Source organism: Oncorhynchus nerka, linkage group LG9a (assembly GCF_034236695.1).
Source record: "Oncorhynchus nerka isolate Pitt River linkage group LG9a, Oner_Uvic_2.0, whole genome shotgun sequence".
NCBI classification, from domain to species: Eukaryota; Metazoa; Chordata; class Actinopteri; order Salmoniformes; family Salmonidae; genus Oncorhynchus; species Oncorhynchus nerka.
The window spans coordinates 79,133-96,601 of record NC_088404.1 but is presented as its reverse complement, the minus strand read 5'-3'; the positions used below and the strand labels follow the sequence as shown (position 1 = coordinate 96,601).

The window sequence follows — 17,469 nt, the reverse complement described above, 5'->3', positions numbered from 1 at the left end:
ACGCAACATTTCTTGAAAACAATGGTGGCTGGAATTAAACTGAAGCGACAGAAAATACACTTCGGAATGAGAAGTTGTCGAATCACATATCGTATGTTGCCTGACATCAATAGTTGTTCTTGATGCGTTAATAAATACATGCAATGTTAATATTGTCATGGTTACCTACCTAAAATAATCAGTGTGTCTAGATCACAAGCCCATAGTAAATCACCTCTGTTCATCCACCTCTGGCCTGCTCGCCTCCCTACCACTGAGGAAGTACAGTTCCCGCTCAGCCCAGTCAAAACTGTTCGCTGCTCTGGCTGTCATGTTATATCTTGTCCCTGTGCTTTCTCTTCTCTTCGTTTCCCCCTGCTGGTCGTATTAGGTTACTATCTTTCTCTCTCTCTTTCGTTCCGTTCCTGCTCCCAGCTGTTCCCCATTCTCCTAACGACCTCGTTTACTCTCTCACACCTGTCTCCTCTTTTGCCCTCTGATTAAGTCTCTATTTCTCTCTCTGTTTCTGCTTCTGTCCTTGTCGGATTCTTGTTTGCTTTGCCCTTGTCCCGTCCTGTCGTAATCTGCCTCTTTATTAGATGCTACGTGTGAGCAGGTGTCTTTGTCCTCTACGGCCCGCGCCTACCCTGAGGGACCTGCAGTCTGTTGCCGCTAGACCTGCAATTCTCCTCTACTACTAGAAGGAGGACTCTCCTGCAAAGATAGAGGATTTATGTTTTCCCTGTTTGGACATCTCCTGTAACGATTGAGGATTTATGTTTTCCCTGTTTGGACATTAAAAGACTGTTTCTGTTGAATCGCTGTTGGGTCCTCACTCATCTGCATAACACTGGCCCCCCAATGGTGGAACAAACTCCCTCACGACGCCAGGACAGCGGAGTCAATCACCACCTTCCGGAGACACCTGAAACCCCACCTCTTTAAGGAATACCTAGGATAGGATAAAGTAATCCTTCTCACCCCCCTTAAAAGACCTAGATGCACTATTGTAAAGTGGCTGTTCCACTGGATGTCATAAGGTGAAAGCACCAATTTGTAAGTCGCTCTGGATAAGAGCGTCTGCTAAATGACTTAAATGTAAATGTAAATGTAAATCAATAGGGATTACTGGCTATGTAAAGTTGTATGTGTTCTCCACACTCTACTCCTCCAGAGAAAGTCCTGGGAGAAGGCACTCAGAGCATGATAGGGTAGAACACGGTAGTATACATGTTGAGAAACTCCCTATGACTACCTAGACCTAAGTCTAACCCTAATATAAGACAACAATACAACACAACCTACTGTACATCCAACCACACCACTAACCCTCAATACAACATGACAACCACACCACTAACCCTCAATACAACATGACACAACCCACATCCAACCACACCACTAACCCTCAATACAACATAACAACCCACATCCAACCACAACACTAACCCTCAATACAACATCACAACCCACATCCAACCACAACACTAACCCTCAATACAACATGACAACCACACCACTATCCCTCAATACAACATAACAACCCACATCCAACCACAACACTAACCCTTAATACAACATGACAACCCACATCCAACCACAACACTAACCCTTAATACAACATAACACAACCCACATCCAACCACAACACTAACCCTCAATACAACATAACACAACCCACATCCAACCACAACACTAACCCTCAATACAACATAACACAACCCACATCCAACCACAACACTAACCCTCAATACAACATGACAACCACACCACTAACCCTCAATACAACATAACACAACCCACATCCAACCACAACACTAACCCTCAATACAACATGACAACCACACTAACCCTCAATACAACATAACACAACCCACATCCAACCACAACACTAACCCTCAATACAACATAACACAACCCACATCCAACCACAACACTAACCCTCAATACAACATAACACAACCCACATCCAACCACAACACTAACCCTCAATACAACATAACACAACCCACATCCAACCACAACACTAACCCTCAATACAACATAACACAACCCACATCCAACCACAACACTAACCCTCAATACAACATAACACAACCCACATCCAACCACAACACTAACCCTCAATACAACATAACACAACCCACATCCAACCACAACACTAACCCTCAATACAACATAACACAACCCACATCCAACCACAACACTACCACATTTTACACATTACAGCACAACATACACTACATGTCCAAAAGTATGCGGACAAATTAGTAGATTCAGCTATTTCAGGCACACAGGTTGCTGACAGGTGTATAACATTGAGCACACCGCCATGCAATCTCCATAGACAAACATCGGTAGTAAAATGGCCTTACTGAAGAGCTCAGTGACTTTCAACGTGACACCGTCATAAGATGCCACCTTTCCAACAAGTCAGTTTGTAAAATTTCTGCCCTGCAAAAGCTTCCCCGGTAAAATGTAAGTGTTGTTATTGTGAAGTGGAAATGTCGCCGCGATGTTGTAGACCACACAAGCTCACAGAATGGGACTGCCGAGTGCTGAAAAATCATCTGTCCTCGGTTGCAACACTCACTACCGAGACCCAAACTGCCTTTGGAAGCAACGTCAGCATAAGAACTGTTTGTCGGGATCTTCATGAAATGGGTTTCCATGGTCAAGCAGCCACACACAAGCCTAAGATCACCATACGTAATGCCAAGTGTCGGCTGGAGTGGTATAAAGCTTGGTGCCATTCGACTCAGTGGAAAGTGTTCTCTGGAGTGATGAATCACACTTCACCATCTGTATGATATGTCTCTGTTGTGTTTGATATGATATGATATGTCTCTGTTGTGTTTGATATGATATGATATGTCTCTGTTGTGTTTGATATGATATGATATGTCTCTGTTGTGTTTGATATGATATGATATGATATGATATGATATGTCTCTGTTGTGTTTGATATGATATGATATGTCTCTGTTGTGTTTGATATGATATGATATGTCTCTGTTGTGTTTGATATGATATGATATGATATGTCTCTGTTGTGTTTGATATGATATGATATGATATGTCTCTGTTGTGTTTGATATGATATGATATGATATGTCTCTGTTGTGTTTGATATGATATGATATGTCTAACCGTCTCTGTGTTCAGGGGAAGATCAGCCAGATAGGAACCAGCTGCTGTGAGATGTGTGAGTATCATCTACAGGGTGTTCGTGTCCGTACCTTGTGTTTGTGTGTGTGTGTGTGTGTGTGTGTGTGTGTGTGTGTGTGTGTCGATACTGAGTGTGTGTGTGTGTGTCGGTACTGAGTGTGTATGTGTGTGTGTGTGTGTGTGTGTCGATTCTGAGTGTGTGTGTGTGTGTGTGTCGATACTGAGTGTGTGTGTGTGTGTGTGTCGATACTGAGTGTGTGTGTGTGTGTGTGTGTGTGTGTGTGTGTGTGTGTGTGTGTGTGTGTGTGTGTGTGTGTGTGTGTGTGTGTGTGTGTGTGTGTGTGTGTGATACTGAGTGTGTGTGTGTGTGTCGGTACTGAGTGTGTGTGTGTGTGTGTGTGTGTGTGGTGTGTGAGTGTGTGTGTGTGTGTGTGTGTGTGTGTGTGTGTGTGTGTGTGTGTGTGTGTGTCGATACTGAGTGTGTGTGTGTGTGTGTGTCGGTACTGAGTGTGTGTGTGTGTGTGTGTGTGTCGGTACTGAGTGTGTGTGTGTGTGTGTGTGTGTGTGTCGATTCTGAGTGTGTGTCGATACTGAGTGTGTGTGTGTGTCGGTACTGAGTGTGTGTGTGTGTGTGTGTCGGTACTGAGTGTGTGTGTGTGTGTGTGTCGGTACTGAGTGTGTGTGTGTCGGTACTGAGTGTGTGTGTGTGTCGGTACTGAGTGTGTGGGTACTGAGTGTGTGTGTGTGGGTACTGAGTGTGTGTGTGTCGGTACTGAGTGTGTGTGTGTGTCGGTACTGAGTGTGTGTGTGTGTCGGTACTGAGTGTGTGTGTGTCGGTACTGAGTGTGTGTGTGTGTCGGTACTGAGTGTGTGTGTGTGTGTCGGTACTGAGTGTGTGTGTGTGTCGGTACTGAGTGTGTGTGTCGGTACTGAGTGTGTGTGTGTGTGTGTGTGTGTGTGTGTGTGTCGGTACTGTGTGTGTGTGTGTGTGTCGGTACTGTGTGTGTCGGTACTGAGTGTGAGTGTGTGTGTGTCGGTACTGTGTGAGTGTGTGTGTGTCGGTACTGTGTGTGTGTGTCGGTACTGAGTGTGTGTGTGTGAGTGTGTGTGTGTGTGTGTCGGTACTGAGTGTGTGTGTGTGTGTCGGTACTGAGTGTGTGTGTGTCGGTACTGAGTGTGTGTGTGTATCTGTAGGTACAGAGCCAGAGTGTAGGAAGACAGTGGGAACACTCAACTACATCAAAGTGGACGACTGCCAGTCACAACAACAGATAGAACTACACTACTGTGAGGTGAGAACACACACAGTTATTTAGCAGCCTCTCCTGTGAAGTAGTGACGTGCAACATACATCTAGCTTCTTGATTAAGGTCACATTTGTTAACTCCAAAAGTGGTGAGGAGCTTTGACCATAAACATAGAATAAGACTTTGACTTCATGAACAGTGCATCCAGAGACACACTACAAACTTCATTTGACAGTTCAACTCCTGATCAGCAATTTTTTTTAAATTTTTTATTTCACCTTTATTTAACCAGGTAGGCTAGTTGAGAACAAGTTCTCATTTGCAACTGCGACCTGGCCAAGATAAAGCATAGCAGTGTGAACAGACAACACAGAGTTACACATGGAGTAAACAATTAACAAGTCAATAACACAGTAGAAAAAAAAGGGGGAGTCTATATACAATGTGTGCAAAAGGCATGAGGAGGTAGGCGAATAATTACAATTTTGCAGATTAACACTGGAGTGATAAATGATCAGATGGTCATGTACAGGTAGAGATATTGGTGTGCAAAAGAGCAGAAAAGTAAATAAATAAAAACAGTATGGGGATGAGGTAGGTGAAAATGGGTGGGCTATTTACCAATAGACTATGTACAGCTGCAGCGATCGGTTAGCTGCTCAGATAGCTGATGTTTGAAGTTGGTGAGGGAGATAAAAGTCTCCAACTTCAGCAATTTTTGCAGTTCGTTCCAGTCACAGGCAGCAGAGTACTGGAACGAAAGGCGGCCAAATGAGGTGTTGGCTTTAGGGATGATCAGTGAGATACACCTGCTGGAGCGCGTGCTACGGATGGGTGTTGCCATCGTGACCAGTGAACTGAGATAAGGCGGAGCTTTACCTAGCATGGACTTGTAGATAACCTGGAGCCAGTGGGTCTGGCGACGAATCTGTAGCGAGGGCCACCCGACTAGAGCATACAAGTCGCAGTGGTGAGTGGTATAAGGTGCTGTAGTGACAAAACGGATGGCACTGTGATAGACTGCATCCAGTTTGCTGAGTAGAGTGTTGGAAGCCATTTTGTAGATGACATCGCCGAAGTCGAGGATCGGTAGGATAGTCAGTTTTACTAGGGTAAGCTTGGCGGCGTGAGTGAAGGAGGCTTTGTTGCGGAATAGAAAGCCGACTCTTGATTTGATTTTCGATTGGAGATGTTTGATATGAGTCTGGAAGGAGAGTTTGCAGTCTAGCCAGACACCTAGGTACTTATAGATGTCCACATATTCAAGGTCGGAACCATCCAGGGTGGTGATGCTAGTCGGGCATGCGGGTGCAGGCAGCGATCGGTTGAAAAGCATGCATTTGGTTTTACTAGCGTTTAAGAGCAGTTGGAGGCCACGGAAGGAGTGTTGTATGGCATTGAAGCTCGTTTGGAGGTTAGATAGCACAGTGTCCAATGACGGGCCGAAAGTATATAGAATGGTGTCGTCTGCGTAGAGGTGGATCAGGGAATCGCCCGCAGCAAGAGCAACATCATTGATATATACAGAGAAAAGAGTCGGCCCGAGAATTGAACCCTGTGGCACCCCCATAGAGACTGCCAGAGGACCGGACAGCATGCCCTCCGATTTGACACACTGAACTCTGTCTGCAAAGTAATTGGTGAACCAGGCAAGGCAGTCATCCGAAAAACCGAGGCTACTGAGTCTGCCGATAAGAATATGGTGATTGACAGAGTCGAAAGCCTTGGCAAGGTCGATGAAGACGGCTGCACAGTACTGTCTTTTATCGATAGCGGTTATGATATTGTTTAGTACCTTGAGTGTGGCTGAGGTGCACCCGTGACCGGCTCGGAAACCAGATTGCACAGCGGAGAAGGTACGGTGGGATTCGAGATGGTCAGTGACCTGTTTGTTGACTTGGCTTTCGAAGACCTTAGATAGGCAGGGCAGGATGGATATAGGTCTGTAACAGTTTGGGTCCAGGGTGTCTCCCCCTTTGAAGAGGGGGATGACTGCGGCAGCTTTCCAATCCTTGGGGATCTCAGACGATATGAAAGAGAGGTTGAACAGGCTGGTAATAGGGGTTGCGACAATGGCGGCGGATAGTTTCAGAAATAGAGGGTCCAGATTGTCAAGCCCAGCTAATTTGTACGGGTCCAGGTTTTGCAGCTCTTTCAGAACATCTGCTATCTGGATTTGGGTAAAGGAGAACCTGGAGAGGCTTTGGCGAGGAGCTGCGGGGGGGGGGCGGAGCTGTTGGCCGAGGTTGGAGTAGCCAGGCGGAAGGCATGGCCAGCCGTTGAGAAATGCTTATTGAAGTTTTCGATAATCATGGATTTATCGGTGGTGACCGTGTTACCTAGCCTCAGTGCAGTGGGCAGCTGGGAGGAGGTGCTCTTGTTCTCCATGGACTTCAGTGTCCCAGAATATTTTGGAGTTGGAGCTACAGGATGCAAACTTCTGCCTGAAGAAGCTGGCCTTAGCTATCCTGACTGACTGCGTGTATTGGTTCCTGACTTCCCTGAACAGTTGCATATCACGGGGAATATTCGATGCTATTGCAGTCCGCCACAGGATGTTTTTGTGCTGGTCGAGGGCAGTCAGGTCTGGAGTGAACCAAGGGCTGTATCTGTTCTTAGTTCTGCATTTTTTGAACGGAGCATGCTTATCTAAAATGGTGAGGAAGTTACTTTTAAAGAATGACCAGGCATCCTCAACTGACGGGATGAGGTCAATGTCCTTCCAGGATACCCGGGCCAGGTCGATTAGAAAGGCCTGCTCACAGAAGTGTTTTAGGGAGCGTTTGACAGTGATCAGGGGTGGTCGTTTGACTGCGGCTCCGTGGCGGATACAGGCAATGAGGCAGTGATCGCTGAGATCCTGGTTGAAGACAGCGGAGGTGTATTTGGAGGGCCAGTTGGTCAGGATGACGTCTATGAGGGTACCCTTGTTTACAGAGTTAGGGTTGTACCTGGTGGGTTCCTTGATGATTTGTGTGAGATTGAGGGCATCTAGCTTAGATTGTAGGACTGCCGGGGTGTTAAGCATATCCCAGTTTAGGTCACCTAACAGAACAAACTCTGAAGCTAGATGGGTGGCAATCAATTCACAAATGTTGTCCAGGGCACAGCTGGGAGCTGAGGGGGGTCGGTAGCAGGCGGCAACAGTGAGAGACTTATTTCTGGAGAGAGTAATTTTCAAAATTAGTAGTTCGAACTGTTTGGGTATGGACCTGGAAAGTATGACATTACTTTGCAGGCTGTCTCTACAGTAGACTGCAACTCCTCCCACTTTGGCAGTTCTATCTTGACGGAAGATGTTATAGTTGGGTATGGAAATCTCTGAATTTTTGGTGGCCTTCCTGAGCCAGGATTCAGACACGGCAAGGACATCAGGATTAGCAGAGTGTGCTAAAGCAGTGAGTAAAACAGGCTTCTGATGTTGACATGCATGAAACCAAGGCTTTTTCGATCACAGAAGTCAACAAATGAGGGTGCCTGGGGACATGCAGGGCCTGGGTTTACCTCCACATCACCCGCGGTACAGAGAAGGAGTAGTATGAGGGTGCGGCTAAAGGCTATCAAAACTGGTCGCCTAGAGCGTTGGGGACAGAGAATAAGAGGAGCAGGTTTCTGGGCATGGTAGAATATATTCAGGGCATAATGCGCAGACGGGTATGGTGGGGTGCGGGTACAGCGGAGGTAAGCTCAAGCACTGGGTGATGATGAGAGAGGTTGTATCTCTGGACATGCTGGTTGTAATTGGTGAGGTCACCGCATGTGTGGGAGGTGGGACAAAGGAGGTAACAGGGGTATGAAGAGTGGAACTAGGGGCTCCATTGTGAACTAAAACAATGATAACTAACCTGAACAACAGTATACAAGGCATATTGACATTTGAGAGAGACATACAGCGAGGCATATAGTAATCACAGGTGTTGAATTGGGAAAGCTAGCTAAAACAGTAGGTGAGACAACAACAGCTAATCAGCTAGCACAACAAACAGCAGGTAAAATGGCGTTGACTAGGCAACGGGGCCGACAGATAAAACAAACAAGCAGAATGGAGTACCGTGATTAATGGACAGTCCATCGTGCATCAGCTATGTAGCCAAGAGATCAGTGTCCAGGGGGCAGCGGTGGATGGGCAGGGAAGCTGGACTGGCGAGTGTTATCCAGGTTAAAAAAGACCTAACAATGACTAAATAGCTTGTAGCTAGTTAGCTGGTTAGCGCCTGGAGGTTCTTGAGTGTGTTCTAAAAATTTTTTTTTTAAATAATAGCGATTCCGTATCACATTGGGTGAGGCAGGTTTCCGGAAGGTATAAACAAATTAAAAATCTAAAAGAGATATAAAGTAAATATGGGTCCAGTAAGTGTTTGGGACGCGGCGATTCAGACCGTTAGCAGGCCTGTGCTAACAAGCTAACAGTTCGTAGGCCCGGGCTAGACAAGGTAGCAGTTAGCGGACCGGAGCTAGACAAGCTAGCAGTTAGCAGGCCGAATTAGCAAGCAGTGAGATAGCGAGGGCTAGAGAGTTAGCCTTTGGGGGACGTCGCGATGGGGTGAGTCTGTTTATTCCTCTTCATGCGGTGACATCGATAGACCGGTCGTGGGCCCGGGTATTGTAGCCCAGGAGTATGCTACAGGTGCTCTGGCCGGGCTAGCTAGGTTGCGGTTTAGCTAGATAGCTAGTTGTGAAGATCCAGCTGAAAAATGTTCCGTTTGCGGTGGGAATCCGGGGATGAAAAATAGATAGGTCCGTTATGCTCTGGTTAGAGTCGCGTTGTTCTAACTGGCGAGAGCTTTCCGGGCTAAAGGTTAGCTGAAGACCGGTTAGCTGAAGACCGCTAGCATAGCTGGTGGTTAGCTGGCTAGCTTCAGTTGAGGGGTTCCGGTTCCGAAGTAAATATAAATACTTTAGGAAAAATAGCTACATTGGGTGAGGGCGGGTTGCAGGAGAGTATTTGGAAGCTTAGGTTTAGCAAAATGTTTTTAAAGAGGTATGCGAAGAAAAATATGTAAAAAACGAAAAAGAAACGATATATACACGGGACAGGACGATTTACTGCTACGCCATCTTGGAACAATGGGTGTCTATGCTTCATTTCAGTCTCTATTAAAAACATAGGTTGAGATCCTTGTCAGGCGTTTTCTCCAAATTGGGCTTCCAGGTTGCAAACAGTAACGAAGGGGGGTGGGACTTAGTGAAGAGTTAATTAAAGTAGGTAAGACAACTATATATTATGACCCACTCTGTCTCCCTCCCTCCCTCCCTCGCTCCCTCCTTCCCCCTCCCTCCCTCGCTCCCTCCTTCCCTCTCTGTCTCTCTCTCTCTCTCTCTCTCTCTCTCTCTCTCTCTCTCTCTCTCTCAATGCAAAGGGACTTTATTGGCATGGGAAACATGTTTACAGTGCCAAAGAAAGTGAAATAAACAATAAACAAAAGTGAGGAGACACAACAGTAAATTTTGCACTCAGGTTTGAAAAAGATCAAGACATTTCAAGTGTCATATTATCAGCTCTGTAAAGTGTTCTAGCAACGTGCAATTAGTTGTAGTATGAATAGGAGGTAAATAAACAGATAAACATTAGTTGTAGTATGAATAGGAGGGTAAATAAACATTAGTTGTAGTATGAATAGGAGGGTAAATAAACAGATAAACATTAGTTGTAGTATGAATAGGAGGGTAAATAAACATTAGTTGTAGTATGAATAGGAGGGTAAATAAACATTAGTTGTAGTATGAATAGGAGGGTAAATAAACAGATAAACATTAGTTGTAGTATGAATAGGAGGGTAAATAAACAGATAAACATTAGTTGTAGTATGAATAGGAGGGTAAATAAACAGATAAACATTAGTTGTAGTATGAATAGGAGGGTAAATAAACATTAAACATTAGTTGTAGTATGAATAGGAGGTAAATAAACAGATAAACATTAGTTGTAGTATGAATAGGAGGGTAAATAAACATTAGTTGTAGTATGAATAGGAGGGTAAATAAACAGTAAACATTAGTTGTAGTATGAATAGGAGGGTAAATAAACAGATAAACATTAACATTAGTTGTAGTATGAATAGGAGGGTAAATAAACAGATAAACATTAGTTGTAGTATGAATAGGAGGGTAAATAAACAGATAAACATTAGTTGTAGTATGAATAGGAGGGTAAATAAACAGATAAACATTAGTTGTAGTATGAATAGGAGGGTAAATAAACAGATAAACATTAGTTGTAGTATGAATAGGAGGGTAAATAAACAGATAAATAGGAGGGTAAATAAACATTAGTTGTAGTATGAATAGGAGGGTAAATAAACATTAGTTGTAGTATGAATAGGAGGTAAAAGATAAACATTAGTTGTAGTATGAATAGGAGGGTAAATAAACAGATAAACATTAGTTGTAGTATGAATAGGAGGGTAAATAAACAGATAAACATTAGTTGTAGTATGAATAGGAGGGTAAACAGATAAACATTAGTTGTAGTATGAATAGGAGGGTAAATAAACATTAGTTGTAGTATGAATAGGAGGATAAACATTAGTAAATAAAAATAAACAGATAAACATTAGTTGTAGTATGAATAGGAGGGTAAATAAACAAACAGATAAACATTAGTTGTAGTATGAATAGGAGGTAAATAAACAGATAAACATTAGTTGTAGTATGAATAGGAGGGTAAATAAACATTAGTTGTAGTATGAATAGGAGGGTAAATAAACAGATAAACATTAGTTGTAGTATGAATAGGAGGGTAAATAAACAAAAACATTAGTTGTAGTATGAATAGGAGGTAAATAAACAGATAAACATTAGTTGTAGTATGAATAGGAGGGTAAATAAACAGATAAACATTAGTTGTAGTATGAATAGGAGATAAACATTAGTTGTAGTATGAATAGGAGGGTAAATAAACAGATAAACATTAGTTGTAGTATGAATAGGAGGGTAAATAAACAGATAAACATAAAAACAGTAAACATTAGTTGTAGTATGAATAGGAGGGTAAATAAACAGATAAACATTAGTTGTAGTATGAATAGGAGGGTAAATAAACATTAGTTGTAGTATGAATAGGAGGTAAATAAACAGATAAACATTAGTTGTAGTATGAATAGGAGGGTAAATAAACAGATAAACATTAGTTGTAGTATGAATAGGAGGGTAAATAAACATTAGTTGTAGTATGAATAGGAGGGTAAATAAACAGATAAACATTAGTTGTAGTATGAATAGGAGGGTAAATAAACATTAAACATTGTAGTATGAATAGGAGGGTAAATAAACATTAGTTGTAGTATGAATAGGAGGGTAAATAAACAGATAAACATTAGTTGTAGTATGAATAGGAGGGTAAATAAACATTAGTTGTAGTATGAATAGGAGGGTGAATTAGGAGTATGAATAGGAGGGTAAATAAACATTAGTTGTAGTATGAATAGGAGGTAGTAAATAAACAGATAAACATTAGTTGTAGTATGAATAGGAGGGTAAACAGATAAACATTAGTTGTAGTATGAATAATAGGAGGTAAATAAACAGATAAACATTAGTTGTAGTATGAATAGGAGGGTAAATAAACATTAGTTGTAGTATGAATAGGAGGGTAAATAAACAGATAAACATTAGTTGTAGTATGAATAGGAGGTAAATAAACAGATAAACATTAGTTGTAGTATGAATAGGAGGGTAAATAAACATTAGTTGTAGTATGAATAGGAGGGTAAATAAACAGATAAACATTAGTTGTAGTATGAATAGGAGGGTAAATAAACAGATAAACATTAGTTGTAGTATGAATAGGAGGGTAAATAAACATTAGTTGTAGTATGAATAGGAGGTAAATAAACAGATAAACATTAGTTGTAGTATGAATAGGAGGGTAAATAAACAGATAAACATTAGTTGTAGTATGAATAGGAGGGTAAATAAACAGATAAACATTAGTTGTAGTATGAATAGGAGGGTAAATAAACAGATAAACATTAGTTGTAGTATGAATAGGAGGGTAAATAAACATTAGTTGTAGTATGAATAGGAGGGTAAATAAACAGATAAACATTAGTTGTAGTATGAATAGGAGATAAACATTAGTTGTAAATAAAATAGGATAAACATTAGTTGTAGTATGAATAGGAGGGATAAACATAAGTATGAATAGGAGGTAAATAAACAGATAAACATTAGTTGTAGTATGAATAGGAGGGTAAATAAACAGATAAACATTAGTTGTAGTATGAATAGGAGGGTAAATAAACAGATAAACATTAGGTAAATAAACAGATAAACATTAGTTGTAGTATGAATAGGAGGGTAAATAAACATTAGTTGTAGTATGAATAGGAGGTAAATAAACAGATAAACATTAGTTGTAGTATGAATAGGAGGGTAAATAAACATAAACATTAGTTGTAGTATGAATAGGAGGGTAAATAAACAGATAAACATTAGTTGTAGTATGAATAGGAGGGTAAATAAATAAACATTAGTTGTAGTATGAATAGGAGGGTAAATAAACATTAGTTGTAGTATGAATAGGAGGGTAAATAAACAGATAAAATAGGAGGGTAAATAAACAGATAAACATTAGTTGTAGTATGAATAGGAGGGTAAATAAACATTAGATAAACAGATAAACATTAGTTGTAGTATGAATAGGAGGGTAAATAAACAGATAAACATTAGTTGTAGTATGAATAGGAGGGTAAATAAACAGATAAACATTAGTTGTAGTATGAATAGGAGGGTAAATAAACAGATAAACATTAGTTGTAGTATGAATAGGAGGGTAAATAAACATTAGTTGTAGTATGAATAGGAGGGTAAATAAACATTAGTTGTAGTATGAATAGGAGGGTAAATAAACATTAGTTGTAGTATGAATAGGAGGGTAAATAAACAGATAAATAGGAGGGTAAATAAACATTAGTTGTAGTATGAATAGGAGGGTAAATAAACAGATAAACATTGGTTGTAGTATGAATAGGAGGGTAAATAAACATTAGATAAACATTAGTTGTAGTATGAATAGGAGGGTAAATAAACAGATAAACATTAGTTGTAGTATGAATAGGAGGGTAAATAAACAGATAAACATTAGTTGTAGTATGAATAGGAGGGTAAATAAACAGATAAACATTAGTTGTAGTATGAATAGGAGGGTAAATAAACAGATAAACATTAGTTGTAGTATGAATAGGAGGGTTGTAGTAAATAAACAGATAAACATTAGTTGTAGTATGAATAGGAGGGTAAATAAACAGTATGAATAAAAATAAACATTAGTTGTAGTATGAATAGGAGGTAGTAAATAAACAGATAAACATTAGTTGTAGTATGAATAGGAAACATTAGTTGTAGTAATAGGTAAATAAACAGATAAACATTAAACATTAAATAAACATTGTAGTATGAATAGGAGGTAAATAAATAAACATTAGTTGTAGTATGAATAGGAGGGTAAATAAACAGATAAACATTAGTTGTAGTATGAATAGGAGGGTAAATAAACAGATAAACATTAGTTGTAGTATGAATAGGAGGGTAAATAAACATTAGTTGTAGTATGAATAGGAGGTAAATAAACAGATAAACATTAGTTGTAGTATGAATAGGAGGGTAAATAAACATTAGTTGTAGTATGAATAGGAGGGTAAATAAACAGATAAACATTAGTTGTAGTATGAATAGGAGGGTAAATAAACATTAGTTGTAGTATGAATAGGAGGGTAAATAAACATTAGTTGTAGTATGAATAGGAGGGTAAATAAACAGATAAACATTAGTTGTAGTATGAATAGGAGGGTAAATAAACAGATAAACATTAGTTGTAGTATGAATAGGAGGGTAAATAAACATTAGTTGTAGTATGAATAGGAGGGTAAATAAACATTAGTTGTAGTATGAATAGGAGGGTAAATAAACATTAGTTGTAGTATGAATAGGAGGGTAAATAAACAGATAAACATTAGTTGTAGTATGAATAGGAGGGTAAATAAACATTAGTTGTAGTATGAATAGGAGGGTAAATAAACATTAGTTGTAGTATGAATAGGAGGGTAAATAAACAGATAAACATTAGTTGTAGTATGAATAGGAGGGTAAATAAACAGATAAACATTAGTTGTAGTATGAATAGGAGGGTAAATAAACATTAGTTGTAGTATGAATAGGAATAGGGTAAATAAACAGATAAACATTAGTTGTAGTATGAATAGGAGGTAAATAAACAGATAAACATTAGTTGTGAATAGTAAATGAATAGTTGTAGTATGAATAGGAGGGTAAATAAACAGATAAATAGGAGGGTAAATAAACATTAGTTGTAGTATGAATAGGAGGGTAAATAAACAGATAAACATTAGTTGTAGTATGAATAGGAGGGTAAATAAACAGATAAACATTAGTTGTAGTATGAATAGGAGGGTAAATAAACAGATAAACATTAGTTGTAGTATGAATAGGAGGTAAATAAACAGATAAACATTAGTTGTAGTATGAATAGGAGGGTAAATAAACATTAGTTGTAGTATGAATAGGAGGGTAAATAAACAGATAAACATTAGTTGTAGTATGAATAGGAGGGTAAATAAACATTAGTTGTAGTATGAATAGGAGGGTAAATAAACAGATAAACATTAGTTGTAGTATGAATAGGAGGTAAATAAACAGATAAACATTAGTTGTAGTATGAATAGGAGGGTAAATAAACAGATAAATATTAAACAGTTGTAGTATGAATAGGAGGGTAAATAAACAGATAAACATTAGTTGTAGTATGAATAGGAGGGTAAATAAACAGATAAACATTAGTTGTAGTATGAATAGGAGGGTAAATAAACATAAACAGATAAACATTAGTTGTAGTATGAATAGGAGGTAAATAAACAGATAAACATTTGTAGTTGTAGTATGAATAGGAGGGTAAATAAACAGATTTAGTTGTAGTATGAATAGGAGGGTAAATAAACAGATAAACATTAGTTGTAGTATGAATAGGAGGTAAATAAACAGATAAATATTAAACAGATAAACATTAGTTGTAGTATGAATAGGAGGGTAAATAAACAGATAAACATTAGTTGTAGTATGAATAGGAGGGTAAATAAACAGATAAACATTAGTTGTAGTATGAATAGGAGGGTAAATAAACAGATAAACATTAGTTGTAGTATGAATAGGAGGGTAAATAAACAGATAAATAGGAGGGTAAATAAACATTAGTTGTAGTATGAATAGGAGGGTAAATAAACAGATAAACATTAGTTGTAGTATGAATAGGAGGGTAAATAAACAGATAAACATTAGTTGTAGTATGAATAGGAAATAAACATTAGTTGTAGTAAATAAAAATAAACAGATTAGTTGTAGTATGAATAGGAGGGTAAATAAAAACATTAGTTGTAGTATGAATAGGAGGGAATAAATAAACAGATAAACATTAGTTGTAGTATGAATAGGAGGGTAAATAAACAGATAAACATTAGTTGTAGTATGAATAGGAGGGTAAATAAACAGATAAACATTAGTTGTAGTATGAATAGGAGGGTAAATAAACATTAGTTGTAGTATGAATAGGAGGGTAAATAAACAGATAAACATTAGTTGTAGTATGAATAGGAGGTAAATAAACAGATAAACATTAGTTGTAGTATGAATAGGAGGGTAAATAAACAGATAAACATTAGTTGTAGTATGAATAGGAGGGTAAATAAACAGATAAACATTAGTTGTAGTATGAATAGGAGGGTAAATAAAGGAGAAATAAACATTAGTTGTAGTATGAATAGGAGGGTAAATAAACAGATAAACATTAGTTGTAGTATGAATAGGAGGGTAAATAAACATTAGTTGTAGTATGAATAGGAGGGTAAATAAACAGATAAACATTAGTTGTAGTATGAATAGGAGGTTGTAAAATAAACAGATAAACATTAGTTGTAGTATGAATAGGAGGGTAAATAAACATTAGTTGTAGTATGAATAGGAGGTAAATAAACAGATAAACATTAGTTGTAGTATGAATAGGAGGGTAAATAAACAGATTTAGTTGTAGTATGAATAGGAGGGTAAATAAACAGATAAACATTAGTTGTAGTATGAATAGGAGGGTAAATAAACAGATAAACATTAGTTGTAGTATGAATAGGAGGGTAAATAAACAGATAAATAGGAGGGTAAATAAACATTAGTTGTAGTATGAATAGGAGGGTAAATAAACATTAGTTGTAGTATGAATAGGAGGGTAAATAAACAGATAAACATTAGTTGTAGTATGAATAGGAGGGTAAATAAACATTAAACATTTTGTAGTATGAATAGGAGGGTAAATAAACAGATAAAATAGGAGGGTAAATAAACATTAGTTGTAGTATGAATAGGAGGGTAAATAAACAGATAAACATTAGTTGTAGTATGAATAGGAGGGTAAATAAACATTAGTTGTAGTATGAATAGGAGGGTAAATAAACAGATAAACATTAGTTGTAGTATGAATAGGAGGGTAAATAAACAGATAAACATTAGTTGTAGTATGAATAGGAGGGTAAATAAACAGATAAACATTAATAGTTAAACAGATAGTATGAATAGGAGGGTAAATAAACAGATAAACATTAGTTGTAGTATGAATAGGAGGGTAAATAAACAGATAAACATTAGTTGTAGTATGAATAGGAGGGTAAATGAAACATTAGTTGTAGTATGAATAGGAGGGTAAATAAACATTAGTTGTAGTATGAATAGGAGGGTAAATAAACAGATAAACATTAGATAAATAGGAGGGTAAATAAACATTAGTTGTAGTAAATGAAAACATTAGGATGAATAGGAGGGTAAATAAACAGATAAACATTAGTTGTAGTATGAATAGGAGGTAAATAAACAGATAAACATTAGTTGTAGTATGAATAGGAGGGTAAATAAACATTAGTTGTAGTATGAATAGGAGGTAAATAAACAGATAAACATTAGTTGTAGTATGAATAGGAGGGTAAATAAACAGATAAACATTAGTTGTAGTATGAATAGGAGGGTAAATAAACAGATAAACATTAGTTGTAGTATGAATAGGAGGGTAAATAAACAGATA

At 38.4% G+C, this 17,469-nt stretch overlaps 1 protein-coding gene across 1 annotated transcript in view; it reads left to right on the top strand.

Moving 5' to 3' along the window:
* The window catches only part of vwf (von Willebrand factor), a 174,424-nt gene that overhangs the window by 143,100 nt on the left and 13,855 nt on the right, over positions 1 to 17,469 (top strand). The window contains 2 exon segments of the mRNA XM_065022171.1: positions 3,145 to 3,184; positions 4,342 to 4,439. Of these exon segments, the coding sequence (XP_064878243.1) occupies positions 3,145 to 3,184; positions 4,342 to 4,439 (138 nt within the window).